The 16,203-nt window shown below is 42.6% G+C and overlaps 1 protein-coding gene across 1 annotated transcript in view; it reads left to right on the top strand.

Annotated features, from left to right (window-relative positions):
* SYNE1 (spectrin repeat containing nuclear envelope protein 1) overlaps positions 1-16,203 on the top strand; it is a 2,361,447-nt gene that overhangs the window by 1,123,737 nt on the left and 1,221,507 nt on the right. Inside the window, exons 61-62 of the mRNA XM_078648775.1 lie at positions 12,638-12,810; positions 13,725-13,878. Of these exons, the coding sequence (XP_078504901.1) occupies positions 12,638-12,810; positions 13,725-13,878 (327 nt within the window). The remainder of the gene's footprint in view (positions 1-12,637; positions 12,811-13,724; positions 13,879-16,203) is intronic.

Below are 16,203 nucleotides of genomic sequence, written 5' to 3'. Positions count from 1 at the left end.
GCTTGTTACTGTGCAGGCACAATTATGCACTTACCCCCAAGCCTAACTCATCAGAGGCTTCCAAGGGCACTTGTTCTGTACACTTCCCCCTCCTGCATTAGCACACACAGCATTTGCATCCCATCAGATGTTGGCATGGTGCACTTCCTCCTCCCACTTCTGGTCATCATTAAAGATTTTAAAATTAAATGCCAAAATACTTATGCTGTACTAGACTTATTGGTGACTAATTTGTCTATCTTGTTCTTAGAAAAATACATGTACGTCATGGTCTTCCTGGTATCAAATTACCTTTGTGAAGTCACAATAGGCATTAAGTAAATAGAAGGAGCACTATGTGTTTTTATATTTCATGGGGATACATGTATTTCGTCCATTGGTAAATGTGCAATCTGGCATTTTGTTACTGTTGGCCTGCCCACTAATCTCAGAGGTGGCCTTACTGTTAACCCTGGGCGTAGTTTGCGTAGTAGCTCTACGAGTAGCTACGTGAAGTGCACTTTGCAGCTACGCGTAGCTACGTGAACTGCATAGTGCGGTAGGAAAATGCTGTTTGTACTGATTGCACAGTGCCGGGTGCTTGTCCGCACTGTGCAATCATTGCAAACGGCTTCTTGCACAGTGCAAGCGGTCATTTTCTGCCGCCCGAGTAGATTTGTACTCGAGCGGCAGCTTTCTTAACGCGGACTAGTAGTTTCTCATCGTGAGCGGTCACGAGCATAGGTGACCACTCGCAATGAGAAACCTGACCTATCCGCATTGAGAATCTCGCTGGGAGGTTTATTTTCCACGCTTGCGATCAGCAACTTGATGTTGCTGATCGCGAGCGTGGAAAAAGTCTCTGCGGGATGTTGATTTTGCTCGCTCGCGGTCGCCAACTTGACGTTGAGGACCGCGAGCAAGCAAAAAATGCCCGATACACTATGCGAGGGTAGCCTAGTCTTACACCAAGGGTTACTTACTGTAGAGACTCTAGAATGCTTAAAAAGGCATTCTGTTGTGTCGCAATAAATACACTGTGCTGCATGTGTCCTCTAGTGCTGCACCCAAGCACACATAATTTGGTAAATTTTATGATGGAAAGAGAATGAGATGACTGAATGACCATCTGGTCTTCCCTGTCTGTATTCTCCCTGTGGCTACATCGTACCTAGCTTAAGGATATCCTTGTCTGAGGATTTTATACCTTTGGCCTGTCTGTTTAGAGAATGTGCTTAGTTTGATATTATGGCTGAAGTAAGCCAATATAAAAACAAAAACTGTAAATATTTAGTACACTATGCAGGCACAAAGTTGTGTGCCTTACCAGCTTAGTTGCATTTCAGAGTTACAAGTGAACGCATCTCCAACTTTAGTTTTGTATGTCATTCATTTGTATTGGGTTTTAGTCAGGAAGTACAAGTAAGACAGACAACCCCTATTAAGAACTTCTCTTACCCCAATAGAAACAATATTAATATTTCCAACTTTGTAAATCTCAACTATATAGGGTGCTTGCTCTCCCCTTTTTTTGATTGAGATATGAGATCACGGGTTCCATAACTTGCTGAATAAGTATTCCATACCCAGGGCACTATATGCCAGTTTCTCATGGCTCACATACGACTACAGTCTCGGTTACTAAATAGTTAAGATATCATCCTTTCCCCACAGACATAAAATTACTCATTGGGTAGCATATAGGAAGTGTAAGATAGTCTCTTCCCTTATTGAATGTAGGGAAAAGCCCCCTCATGACAGGCGTCTTAAAATAACTACTGACGCACATCTCTTTACCTTGCTTTCCGTTGCCTGTTGGACTTTAGTTTTAATGATTCAATTTAAGGGGCCAGAGGCATGAGGTTATTGGTTTAAATGCTTAGTTAGTAATTACTCAGAACAAAGCTGGGCTGTCCGACACATTTGAAATGTTTGAATTGCACTACCAGTCCTATATGAGCATTGCTGTCATTGAAGTTGTAATGCACAAAATAATAGGCAATTTTTTGAAAGTGAGCACTGACTTGAATCGCTGTCTAGAAAATCGAAAAGAAGTAGAGTGAAAAAAGAAACTTATGGATATAAGAGTTTTCGATATAATGTGTAAACAAGAATGCTGTTTGAGACTGACTTATATGTACCTAAACTTTCAGAAATGCAATTATGTGTATGTTTCTTAATCTTCTGGTTTTGAAATCTTGTCTGCTGCCCTAACCTCGTAACTGTGGACTGAATCTAAAAGAGTGTTTTTCTTCTTTTCCATATAGTGATCTTTTGATATATTCAGTTCTCCTATGATTCTTGTTGCTTTTTCCGATGGGACCATTGTTTGCCTGTATCATAAGTTACCCAGGTCCTTCCGGTTAATTTTTGGTTACCTCATTGTTTTGTGATTATGAATGATCTTAAGTCTCCTAGAGTAGCTGATGGAAGCTGTGATTTCCAAAGCTTGCAACTCATTTCGTATCACTAAGTGAGCTTGCCTCATCATTGTTGCTGCTCATAGGTCAGGGAACTTCAAAACTCCTCTCTGTGTGTACTGAATCCGAGTCCCTCTGGTCACTCGAGTTGTCATCTATTAAGGCTTAACTATGTCCAACAAATGGTTCGAGTCTTGCACTAGAGGCTCACTTACAATGCTGATTCAGGTTCATTTCCACACGTGCTGTCATGTGACCACTGAAACCAATATATGACCTGCCTCCATCACTTCTATCTGTTCTTTGTTTTTCTCTGGGTGGCAGATTTGACCCAGTGCTGCTCCGGGTATTCTGTCAATTTTGCATTTCGACCTCTTGGCCCCCATACACTCAATTAAAAAATTTGGAGGTTCATCTTGTGCACGATATTGACAACACAGCACTCAAGCATTTATAATGGCTTTGAACTTGAGGGCCAAGTTCCCTATCCCTAAATAGGATCCCTATTTAGGGATCCTATATAGGATCCCTAAAACTATGATTGTCAAAGCTGCATCTGTGTCCATTTGTCAAATTTCTAAAACTATTAATGATATTATTTCCCTCTAGGATAAATCATTCAACCAGCATATGTAGAAATTACACACCTTCCAGTGCACGACCGCACAAGTAGAGGAGCACTTAAAGTTTACACTCATATAGCTTCATTGGTGTGTAGAGTTGACCTGCTATTTTAGCAGTGTTGTATGTGTAGATTGATTGCAAACAATTGTGGTTGCCAAATCACAAAACAATGTAGTGTCCTGCGAGGAATGGGGTTTCTTAATTCACACCAATTTCTCAGCAGCAGTGAAGTACTAAACAAAACAAGCTCATAACATGGCCAGTTTTGTTTTCAGATCTGCTAAAAATTCTTTAAACAACGGAGTTTTGTAAACCTCAAAACTCTGGAAAAATTTGAATAGTGAAGATATTCTTCAGACACAGTTTATATATATATATCTGGAAAATTTGAATAGTGTAGACATTCTTCAGACACATATAGATGTAGTGAACAATCCGCCGAAACGCGTCTGGTCGTTTTCTGAATAAATTTCTTTGATCCTGAAACCCACGGAGTCGGTGGCTGTTTTTGAATACTGATGAACCAGGGTTGTATCTATATGTATAATTTCAGTGAATTTCTAAGGTTTTTTAAATGCTAATTCCTAACTATATCAGGCCTGAAACCTATGTTTTTTCCAGTGAATTTCTAAGGTTTTGTAAATGACAATTTTTAAATGTATTAATTGTTATATTTATTTTTTTTGATACTGATTTACTACATTTTTTAAACTATTTATTTTTAGATATTTTATTTTTTAAATGGCATTATAATTACATTATACATTACATTACAAAATATACTTGCTCAGAATGAATTACTTTAGTTTAAATACTTTGCAAATAGGCAATATAATTTTAAGTACAGTAGTTACAGTTGTTGCAATGGGCAACACAATTTCAAACACAATGCAACATTGACCGCAATGTGAATTTCTAGTTAAATGCAATTAGTTACTTTATGGATTACTTTTCTAACCACAGAAGTGAATCCTTGATTCAGTCCTTGGACATCTCCTGTAAACGGTTGAGTAAAAGCGTTTTAGTTACAGTAGTGATTTTTAAGGAATATTATTGTATTTTAAAAGTTGACAGAAATTTTTTCACAGAGAATCACACATTTTATCCTATGGCAGGAAATTCCTTTAGTAGTGCTATTGTCACTTTTTCTTACTCAGTGGTGGATCCTGGATCCAGCACTGGTGCATCTCCTGTAAACAGTTGAAAGAATGCCTTTAAGTCATACAGGCAATTTTTTAGGAATATTTTTAGTTTGTGAAAATAGACACTTAAAACTTTTCTGGTGAAAACCAGACACTGGATTCCTATGGAAGGAAATACAAGTTACTGGTAAGTATGGTTAGAAATACTTTTCAGGGTCAGTACTGGGCTAAAAGATGCAGCACTGGGTTCTCTCCTGATATCAGGTGAGTAAATCGGAATTCGTTGTTCGGATGTTTTTAGGTGAATATTTTAAAGTTCCAAAACTCCACACTTAGAAGAATTTCCAAGTGAAACCAGTCAATGTTACCCTACGGAAGGAAATTCACTTAGCAAGTAAGTAGTGTTATCGTTACCTTTTCTTACTCAGTGGTGGATCCTGGATTAAGCACTGCTGCATCTCCTGTAAACATTTGAAATAATGCGTTTAAGTCAAACAGGCAATTTTTAAAGAATATTTTTAGTTTTTGAAAATAGACACTTCGAAAGTTTTCTGGTGAAAACCACACAATGAATTCCTATGGAAGGAAACACAAGTTACTGGTAAGTATGCTTAGAATTACTTTCCAGGGTCAGTGCTGGGCTAAAAGATGCAGCATTGGGTTCTCTCCTGATAATAGGTGAGTAAATCGGAATTGGTAGTTCGGCTTAATTTAGAGGAATATTTGTATGTTTCAAAAATCGACACTTAGAAACTTTTCTGGTGAAAACCACACAATGGATTCCTATGGAAGGAAATACAAGTTACTGGTAAGTACACTTAGAATGACTTTTCAGGGTCAGTGCTGGGCTAAAAGATGCAGCACTGGGTTCTCTCCTGATAACAGGTGAGTAAATCGGAATTCGTAGTTCGGCTGATTTTAGAGGAATATTTGTACGTTTCAAAAATCGACACTTCAAAACTTTTCTGGTGAAAACCACACAATCGATTCCTATGGAAGGAAATACAAGTTACTGGTAAGTACGCTTAGAATTACTTTTCAGGGTCAGTGCTGGGCTAAAAGATGCGGCAAAACAAACAAGATGATGGACGGAATGTTGCACAATGGCAAAACATTCACCCCCAGTCACAGATCTGGGTTTAATCCATAGTTATTTTGCTCACCAAGCCACCCTAGTTCAGACATGGCCATATGCAAATCAGTCTTGACCCTGTGCCTCATGGGAACAGTCCAGCCTGAACTGCCAAGCCATGTCTTCCCTGGACCGGAATCAAGCATCCTAGGACCGGTTTCTGGCTATCAGCCGTCTTCAGCCAGGATAGCTTGACTCCAGTGGCGTAGTGAGCAAGGGACCCACGTCTGGGCATACCCTTCCCACATAGGGTGAACAGCAAAACAAACAAGATGATGGACGGAATGTTATATGGCTATATGCAAATCAGTCTTGACCCTGTGCCTCATGTGAACAGTCCAGCCCGAACTGCCAAGCTAGGGCTAAAAGATGCAGCACTGGGTTCTCTCCTGATAACAGGTAAGTAAATCGGAATTCGTAGTTCGGCTGATTTTAGAGGAATATTTGTATAATGGTGAAGGAAGGGGGCAGGGCCTGAGATGATATGTGTGCAAACACGCCCTGTGGCGCGTTTTAAGATGGAGAATTAATTCCTCTTCAATTCTGCGGTCCCCTGGGGGCCAACTAGCCCACCAGGTACCTCCAGTCACGGGGGACACAGGGAGCAACTTTGCTGTGGCAGGCAGTGCGGGACTTGAGGAGTAAGCTGCCTGACAGTCCTGCTTTTCCAGCAACAACACGGTGATCCCCGCATACTACTGCATGCTGGGACCAGTAGTTCTTCATCTGGATTGTGAACCCGAGCAGGTGACATTGATTCCGGCTTGGGGGAGGAGCTAACCACAACATATATTTGAACTGAGTGGGGCAGAACTGTTTGAGCGGCGCATACATCTCCGGTGTCAAATGCTGGGCGCTGAGGAAGCCACAAGGCTGAAATGCATACGCCCGTCCGCGCCTTCTTATCTTGCTGCAATAAAGCTTCTCCATGTACTCCCCCTAAGTGGCCTCAGACTTTCTTTTCGGGAAAGCTTTCTAGGATATATATATATATATATATATATATATATATATATATATATATATATATATATATACACACAATCCCTCCTTCACAATGAAAAAAGGTGCACCGACTCTGGCTGTGTTGCATTCAAATCCGTTTATTCATAGAAAATGAACAGAGGCAGCCTTGGTCACGGGAGGAAGTCTCTTTGCATTTTGAATTGCCCACGTGCTTCTTTAAAAGCGCAGGCTGTATTCTTTTGCAAAGCCTCGCACCAGCAGCACTGGCCGCCCTGTCAAGGTCGTGGGCTCCCTGCAAGGCGAATTGTGGTTGGGGGAGAACCTACTGGCAGTCGCCAGTAGGTATATATAGTTAGGACCTATTATGCATAGAAAATCCGTAACATTCTATTTGGAATATTGGAATATTTTTGGCGCCAATTGACGTATCTTCGCAAAAATTTTAAAACTTTTACCCATCTCCGGTCCGCTCCGATTCTGAAAGTTTCACAGTGATTCGTCAAGCGGGGGCTGAGAAAAAAAGGGGGTCCCAAAACGCATTTTCCCCATGCAATTTCCCATAGGACCTTTAGCCGCAGCTACAGCCCGAACTGCTGAACGGAATTACACCAAATTTGGCTAAAGGGTAGTCCTTAATTCAGACTTGTGCCTTTTGCTTAAATGGTGTAAATCCGTTCAGTAGTTCCTGAGAAAATGACAGTTAAAGTCATTTATATATCTAGGGGCGCGGTGGATCCGCAGACGGATCCGCGTACCCTAACCGAAGCCTACGCGCACCCTGCCGTGCACGAGCTCTATTCTAATTGGCTGTCAACACTCTAAACCAGGAAGTGTTGGCAGCCATCCTGTGCCTCAGTAGAACCGAGGCACAAGAAACCCAAAAAAACTTTACAAAACGCGACAAGGGGGCAGGGTATAAACACCCTGACCCCTTAGGCCTGCTCAGGGGGTCCCACAAGGACCCCCAAGGCCCAAACATTTTTGTATTTTTTTTAAACGGGAGGATGCGCGCAGGATACGCACATCCTGCCGATAAATAAAAAAGAAACACGTTCTCCCACGCTAAATATGCTAATTTGCCCCTGGGGGGGCCAAATGCCAGGGGCATCATCAACAAAATAGTGTGGGGGTCCCAATCCCCCCCCACACTACCCCGGGGACCGCCACCCCCGTGGCTCTAACTTAATATATGCGGGGGGCTCACGGGCCCCCCGCAGCCCCGGGGCGTGTTTAAAATGGTTGGGGGGGCTCTCAGGCCACCCCAGCCCCGGGGACTGCCACCCCCAGGGCTTCAAAACATTGTTGTGGTTAGCTCCTCCCCCAAGCCGGAATCAATGTCACCTGCTCTGGTTCACAATCCAGATGAAGAACTACTGGTCCCAGCATGCAGTAGTATGCGGGGATCACCGTGTTGTTGCTGGAAAAGCAGGACTGTCAGGCAGCTTACTCCTCAAGTCCCGCACTGCCTGCCACAGCAAAGTTGCTCCCTGTGTCCCCCGTGACTGCACAACCTCCACGTTCAGGCATGTAAATCCGCGGGGACAAGTGCGAACATTCGCCGAGCCCAATGCAGAGTTCAATGACCCCAACACCGCTTCAATTTCTCCCGTTAGTGGTGGTGGGTTTGATCTGTTCCGATACCTCGGACTTGAGAAAAGGTTGCGCCGAAGTACAACACTGCCAGCGACGATCAAACCATCTTGTATGCAGGGACCCCAGTGGCACTTTGCTGGCTTGTAGTGCGAATTATGTCCTAGAAAGCTTTCCCGAAAAGAAAGTCTGAGGCCACTTAGGGGGAGTACATGGAGAAGCTTTATTGCAGCAAGATAAGAAGGCGCGGACGGGCGTATGCATTTCAGCCTTGTGGCTTCCTCAGCGCCCAGCATTTGACACCGGAGATGTATGCGCCGCTCAAACAGTTCTGCCCCACTCAGTTCAAATATATGTTGTGGTTAGCTCCTCCCCCAAGCCGGAATCAATGTCACCTGCTCGGGTTCACAATCCAGATGAAGAACTACTGGTCCCAGCATGCAGTAGTATGCGGGGATCACCGTGTTGTTGCTGGAAAAGCAGGACTGTCAGGCAGCTTACTCCTCAAGTCCCGCACTGCCTGCCACAGCAAAGTTGCTCCCTGTGTCCCCCGTGACTGCACAACCTCCACGTTCAGGCATGTAAATCCGCGGGGATAAGTGCGAACATTCGCCGAGCCCAATGCAGAGTTCAATGACCCCAACACCGCTTCAATTTCTCCCGTTAGTGGTGGTGGGTTTGATCTGTTCCGATACCTCGGACTTGAGAAAAGGTTGCGCCGAAGTACAACACTGCCAGCGACGATCAAACCATCTTGTATGCAGGGACCCCAGTGGCACTTTGCTGGCTTGTAGTGCGAATTATGTCCTAGAAAGCTCTCCCGAAAAGAAAGTCTGAGGCCACTTAGGGGGAGTACATGGAGAAGCTTTATTGCAGCAAGATAAGAAGGCGCGGACGGGCGTATGCATTTCAGCCTTGTGTCTTCCTCAGCGCCCAGCATTTGACACCGGAGATGTATGCGCCGCTCAAACAGTTCTGCCCCACTCAGTTCAAATATATGTTGTGGTTTGCTCCTCCCCCAAGCCGGAATCAATGTCACCTGCTCGGGTTCACAATCCAGATGAAGAACTACTGGTCCCAGCATGCAGTAGTATGCGGGGATCACCGTGTTGTTGCTGGAAAAGCAGGACTGTCAGGCAGCTTACTTCTCAAGTCCAGCACTGCCTGCCACAGCAAAGTTGCTCCCTGTGTCCCCCGTGACTGCACAACCTCCACGTTCAGGCATGTAAATCCGCGGGGACAAGTGCGAACATTCGCCGAGCCCAATGCAGAGTTCAATGACCCCAACACCGCTTCAATTTCTCCCGTTAGTGGTGGTGGGTTTGATCTGTTCCGATACCTCGGACTTGAGAAAAGGTTGCGCCGAAGTACAACACTGCCAGCGACGATCAAACCATCTTGTATGCAGGGACCCCAGTGGCACTTTGCTGGCTTGTAGTGCGAATTATGTCCTAGAAAGCTTTCCCGAAAAGAAAGTCTGAGGCCACTTAGGGGGAGTACATGGAGAAGCTTTATTGCAGCAAGATAAGAAGGCGCGGACGGGCGTATGCATTTCAGCCTTGTGGGTTCCTCAGCGCCCAGCATTTGACACCGGAGATGTATGCGCCGCTCAAACAGTTCTGCCCCACTCAGTTCAAATATATGTTGTGGTTAGCTCCTCCCCCAAGCCGGAATCAATGTCACCTGCTCGGGTTCACAATCCAGATGAAGAACTACTGGTCCCAGCATGCAGTAGTATGCGGGGATCACCGTGTTGTTGCTGGAAAAGCAGGACTGTCAGGCAGCTTACTCCTCAAGTCCCGCACTGCCTGCCACAGCAAAGTTGCTCCCTGTGTCCCCTGTGACTGCACAACCTCCACGTTCAGGCATGTAAATCCGCGGGGACAAGTGCGAACATTCGCCGAGCCCAATGCAGAGTTCAATGACCCCAACACCGCTTCAATTTCTCCCGTTAGTGGTGGTGGGTTTGATCTGTTCCGATACCTCGGACTTGAGAAAAGGTTGCGCCGAAGTACAACACTGCCAGCGACGATCAAACCATCTTGTATGCAGGGACCCCAGTGGCACTTTGCTGGCTTGTAGTGCGAATTATGTCCTAGAAAGCTTTCCCGAAAAGAAAGTCTGAGGCCACTTAGGGGGAGTACATGGAGAAGCTTTATTGCAGCAAGATAAGAAGGCGCGGACGGGCGTATGCATTTCAGCCTTGTGGCTTCCTCAGCACCCAGCATTTGACACGGGAGATGTATGCGCCGCTCAAACAGTTCTGCCCCACTCAGTTCAAATATATGTTGTGGTTAGCTCCTCCCCCAAGCCGGAATCAATGTCACCTGCTCGGGTTCACAATCCAGATGAAGAACTACTGGTCCCAGCATGCAGTAGTATGCGGGGATCACCGTGTTGTTGCTGGAAAAGCAGGACTGTCAGGCAGCTTACTCCTCAAGTCCCACACTGCCTGCCACAGCAAAGTTGCTCCCTGTGTCCCCCGTGACTGCACAACCCCCACGTTCAGGCATGTAAATCCGCGGGGACAAGTGCGAACATTCGCCGAGCCCAATGCAGAGTTCAATGACCCCAACACCGCTTCAATTTCTCCCGTTAGTGGTGGTGGGTTTGATCTGTTCCGATACCTCGGACTTGAGAAAAGGTTGCGCCGAAGTACAACACTGCCAGCGACGATCAAACCATCTTGTATGCAGGGACCCCAGTGGCACTTTGCTGGCTTGTAGTGCGAATTATGTCCTAGAAAGCTTTCCCGAAAAGAAAGTCTGAGGCCACTTAGGGGGAGTACATGGAGAAGCTTTATTGCAGCAAGATAAGAAGGCGCGGACGGGCGTATGCATTTCAGCCTTGTGGCTTCCTCAGCGCCCAGCATTTGACACCGGTGATGTATGCGCCGCTCAAACAGTTCTGCCCCACTCAGTTCAAATATATGTTGTGGTTAGCTCCTCCCCCAAGCCGGAATCAATGTCACCTGCTCGGATTCACAATCCAGATGAAGAACTACTGGTCCCAGCATGCAGTAGTATGCGGGGATCACCGTGTTGTTGCTGGAAAAGCAGGACTGTCAGGCAGCTTACTCCTCAAGTCCCGCACTGCCTGCCACAGCAAAGTTGCTCCCTGTGTCCCCCGTGACTGCACAACCTCCACGTTCAGCCATGTAAATCCGCGGGGACAAGTGCGAACATTCGCCGAGCCCAATGCAGAGTTCAATGACCCCAACACCGCTTCAATTTCTCCCGTTAGTGGTGGTGGGTTTGATCTGTTCCGATACCTCGGACTTGAGAATAGGTTGCGCCGAAGTACAACACTGCCAGCGACGATCAAACCATCTTGTATGCAGGGACCCCAGTGGCACTTTGCTGGCTTGTGGTGCGAATTATGTCCTAGAAAGCTTTCCCGAAAAGAAAGTCTGAGGCCACTTAGATTGTGGAGGGATTGTGTGATCAAGGCTACCGTGTCGTAGCCGAAACGCGTCATGCTGGCAACTACGAGAGAATAAACTTCCTTTGAATTGCAACTTTAGCGCTGTGGAGTGGTCTGTACCTGTGGTTTTCATTGTTGAAGGAATGCTTTTCCTCGTGTAAGAACGGAGCAGGAACTTGAATCATATATATATATATATATATATATATATATGTCAACACACACGGTCCACACTCGCAGGTCCGTTCCACAATTAAGGGCACACTCAGCAATTACTCCGTCGTTTTTAAATGCCAAAGTTTATTCTTTTTGGCGCTGCATAATCAAATCAACAAACGCGTTTCGGCGTTCCCGCCTTCGTCAGTGTCGACACTGACGTAGGCGGGAACGCCGAAACGCGTTTGTTGATTTGATTATGCAGCGCCAAAAAGAATAAACTTTGGCATTTAAAAACGACGGAGTAATTGCTGAGTGTGCCCTTAATTGTGGAACGGACCTGCGAGTGTGGACCGTGTGTGTTGACATATATTACGCATTTCACCGTGCGGTAAGGAGGCACCCAAGGCAAAGAGGAGCGACGGATGGTGCAAAGGCGTGACAGGATATATATATATATATATATATATATATATATATATATAACTGTGGTGAACTATTTTTTACTCGTCCATCTACATGAAACTTTATGTACCGGAGTGCTAAGGGGCGACCCGGAGGAGAGGCTAGCGGTGTGCGATCCAACTTGGTTATATATATATATATATATATATATATATATATATATATATATATATATATATATATATGTGATAATAAGTGCTTGTCCTGTTGAGGTGCCACTTCAAAATCCTCCTGTCTATCAACTAAATTCACAGTGATGAAATATTAAAATGTTCATTAGACAAGAGGGGCGGTGAGGATTTCTTTGCTCATTTCAGATAATGTGAAAAGAACTGCATACAGAACTGTGTAAGACCTTCATTTCTGTGGAGGGTTATAACTTTTCTCGATGTTCACTCAACATCCTGGACAATATTTGTCAACCTAATGTTCTTTCGGGGTTGGACATCTGGTTTGTTTCAACCTAATTCAAGTCATTTCTAACAGAAAAGCCCAGGATCTGAAAACATGATACCCTCATGACATTGAGTAAGTTATCGACACTACCTTTTAGTATTCCCAACACATTTCCACTGTAATGACATGAATGAGCTGTGGAGGATAATAATGACAGAGAAAATCACGCTAGGTGGTTGCACTATTAATATTTGCAAATGAACATTGACTAGCATACTTGATACGTATTTTTTAATTTCTGTTGCCCCTTTACGGAAAATTATGTTGATATCTCCTCTTTCCAGGCACTGCTGTTGGCAAAGCAGGAGAAGGAGATACAAATGAAGCTGCTGCTCACCAGAGGAGAGTCTGTTCTAAGGAATACATCTCCAGAAGGAGTGCCTGCCGTCACTCAGCAGCTACAGGACCTGAAGGACACCTGGGCTTCCATCCTGTCAACCTGCATTCAGTGCAAAAGGTAGAATCTTTTACTGAGAAATTACAAAATGTACCTGGAAACTAATAACATGGTGTGAGGTAGTCTGTAAAAATGAAGACTGCACTGCAGAATGTGTAACTCTTCACTCAAGGAGAGGCGAAGTGTGCTGAATTGTAAGGGACAAGTGAAAAAATGAGACTGACAAAAACTCACCCATGCTTACACATATTGCTACATATATTTAAGTAAGCAATAAACCCCCTATCTATTACTTTCCTTGAAACATGCCACAGCTTGAAATGCATAAGTTAATTACCACAGTCCTACAAATGATTGGAAGTGACTTTGTCGGAATGGTAGAAAGGTATTTATGCAGTTCGACATTTTGTTATGCCGTATTTTTAAGTCTGTGTTTTTGCAGTCCTTCCATATTTGTTGAGTCTGTGCTTTCACATTAAACCAAATATAAATTATGATTTTGTTAATTTTCAAACAGCATCTAATATTTCTGAGTAATACTGTACAAGATGGAGTAGAAGTGCAACAAATTTGTAATGGCCATTTTTGAGTAAAGTTGTAAAGTGTACGGATTTATACATTTGAAATGAATGATAATATTATTTTGTATTGTGCTTGTTAGTGTAAGGACTGAATGATTAGTTATGCAGCTGCTTTGTTTTTTAAGATTTGTAAATCAGTGCATAATCTTATGAGTCCCAATACCACTTTGGTACAAAAATGTTGTTGATAACATGAGAAGACATTGAGATAGTTTTAAAAAGCAAATGTACCTTGTTTATTTAGCTGTCCTCTGGATCCTTTCCAAACCTGCCCCATTCTTACTCAACAAATCTAAATAACTATTAAGCATGTTAGTTCAGTCCACCTGCTTGATGTTGCTTATAGGCACATAAGAGCTCTGCCTTTTAATGCAAAGTGCTTCATTTTTTAAGTCAATTAGAAAGTGCCCTTTCAAAGTGGACTAGCTATCAAGATGACATTCGACAATTCTCAAATTGGATGGACCGTGTAGAAGAAAGGTTAAATGCATCTGAGAGGCAGTATGCAGAGCTGCGGTACAAAACAACTGCACTAAGCAAAACAAAGGTATGTAGTCTATTAGAGGTTATCAGCATGTACTTGTAGCTTATGACTTCCGGATGCCTAGTTTGGTTTGCTGCAAAGAGACAGAGATTTGTTTTGTTTGCCAATGTACAGAGTTGTGCATAGACATTCAGTAATTTGATGGTTTTTAATTAAGTAACTGTATAGTTCAAATACAGAACAAATAGTATTCCAATCAATTTTAAGGGATAATATTGCATGCTGGGGCTAAGCAAAGGTTGGTAACAAAAGCAGGAAACAACAACCAAACACTAATATTGTTCTCCTCTTTGATGACTCTGGAACTGTGGGGACTAGGCTTTAATGCTCCTGAGCTACTGCTTCAAATTGCAATAAAGTGAGACGCCATTATGTTCTGTGTAACACCATGCGCATTAGTGCCTTAAGTCGTTGAGTTGTGGTATGATCGATCACCATCATTTTTCATTGGGTTTCTACTATTCGTAATAGAGATAGGTCAGCAACAGCTCTCCTCAAACACAGATTGTACATGGGCTGTTTTAACATTGGCCTATTAGCTTTAAAAGTTAGAAAAGATTTTAAAAATACAATCACATGTTATAATCTACATGGTCAGTGTTTGTGTTTATAACTGTGGCTCTACTTGAAAGTAAACTATCTTGATTAAAGTTGATAAAATACAGTCAGAGTGAAAGAAAATGTGTGATAGCATAATTTTCCTTGATTTAAAATATTACTAATTGTCCTCTGAAATAGTACTTGTTAATCATTAAGCACCCTATTCACAAAGGTACATTTACATGTGTGGATTTACTCCTGTATTTTCACTCCTGTATTTTCACTCTTGCACTTAGGGGTAAACCTACACCTCTGTGCTATTTACTGTTACCAAGTGTAGATTTATATCTAGGTGTAGATTTACATGTCTCCACTCCCTTCAAATAGGGGTGTGGCGATGTAAAAATTCAATCACGAATTTGAAGTTTCTATCAGTAATGTTTCCCAAGTAAGCAGAGATCGCCACCATGTGGGCAGACACCTGCCTCTGGTAAAGTATACTCAACATTTTAATAGTAAATTAATAGAAAAATGTTTTACTAACCTAGAGATAATAAAATACACCACTCATAAATATAAATATTTATGAAAAATGTAAATAACTAAAATATATTCATTTGTTTTTTATAACTATTATTTTTTTAATCAAGTGTAAAAAACTGTAAACCACATTAGCATATTATTAAATAAAAGGTAGTTACAAAATGCATCTTAGTTATTTTTTAATTCATTTACATATGTTTTCAGTTTCATTAAAAGTTCAAAAAATGTATTTCAGTATTTATAAAAATATATTTTTAGTATTCATTTTAAAAATGAAATGTTATTTGATTTTTAATATAACACAAACACAAATTAGTTATATATTTATTATTAAAGTCAAATTAGTTTAACATTATTTTCTTTGGTGTGTTATACTGAGTCCCTACCTCCATTAGTGTGTTGCAGTACCTGTACGTGACCATGTGTAGTGCTAGACTTACCACAAGTGTGGACTGGAGAACATTTATAACTGTTGTGTGCCTTTCTAGGTTATAGTAGTTTTAGAAGTGTATTTTGTGAATAGGATTACTGCATTAGCATGTCCCTCCTTAAACGCCCCTTATTTGTCCATAAACTCCTCCTTACACCTAAACCCTCCTATTATGTAGTAAGTACTCCTCATTTTCCAACCACTCCTTCTACTCTTGCCCACATTCACTGCAATAACGTATACTTACATGTGGCAGAGATCTCTGCATAGAAAAGATAGGAGAGGTAGAAGCAGAGGTGGAGGAACTCCACCCGTAGGTTAGTAAATAGCATATTGTAGTAAGTTTGAATTAAAATATGCCTTTTTTAACAGATCATTGTAGCATTATGTTGTTAATTGTTACTATACAAAAGGGGATGATGGACGGAGCGTTTGAGCAAATCAAACACTCACCCCCAGTCAACTGATCTGGGTTTAATCCATCACCATTCTTTAGCTCACTAAGCCACCCCAGTTCAGACATGGCCATATGCAAATCAGTCTGACCCTGTGCCTCATGGGAACAGTCCAGCCCGAATTGTTACTTGTACATTCATACAGTTCAAATTTAAGTAGAGCAAGCATGTTCTCAAAGCCTTTTTCTGAAAGAACAAATTACATTTTTCAAATAGTGATGATGTCTAGATAGATTGTTTAGTTGGGGATATGCAATTTATTTGTCATAAACAAAAACAATTCTATCTGAAGAACAAACTAGTGTACCAGCAACTTTTACTAGAATCCATCAGCGGGTCTAGTTTAAACATGTTATTTTC

The sequence above is a fragment of the Lissotriton helveticus genome, chromosome 6 (genome assembly GCF_964261635.1).
Source record: "Lissotriton helveticus chromosome 6, aLisHel1.1, whole genome shotgun sequence".
Taxonomy (NCBI): domain Eukaryota; kingdom Metazoa; phylum Chordata; class Amphibia; order Caudata; family Salamandridae; genus Lissotriton; species Lissotriton helveticus.
Note: the sequence above shows the minus strand (reverse complement) of the source record. Positions and strands in the feature narration are given on the sequence as shown.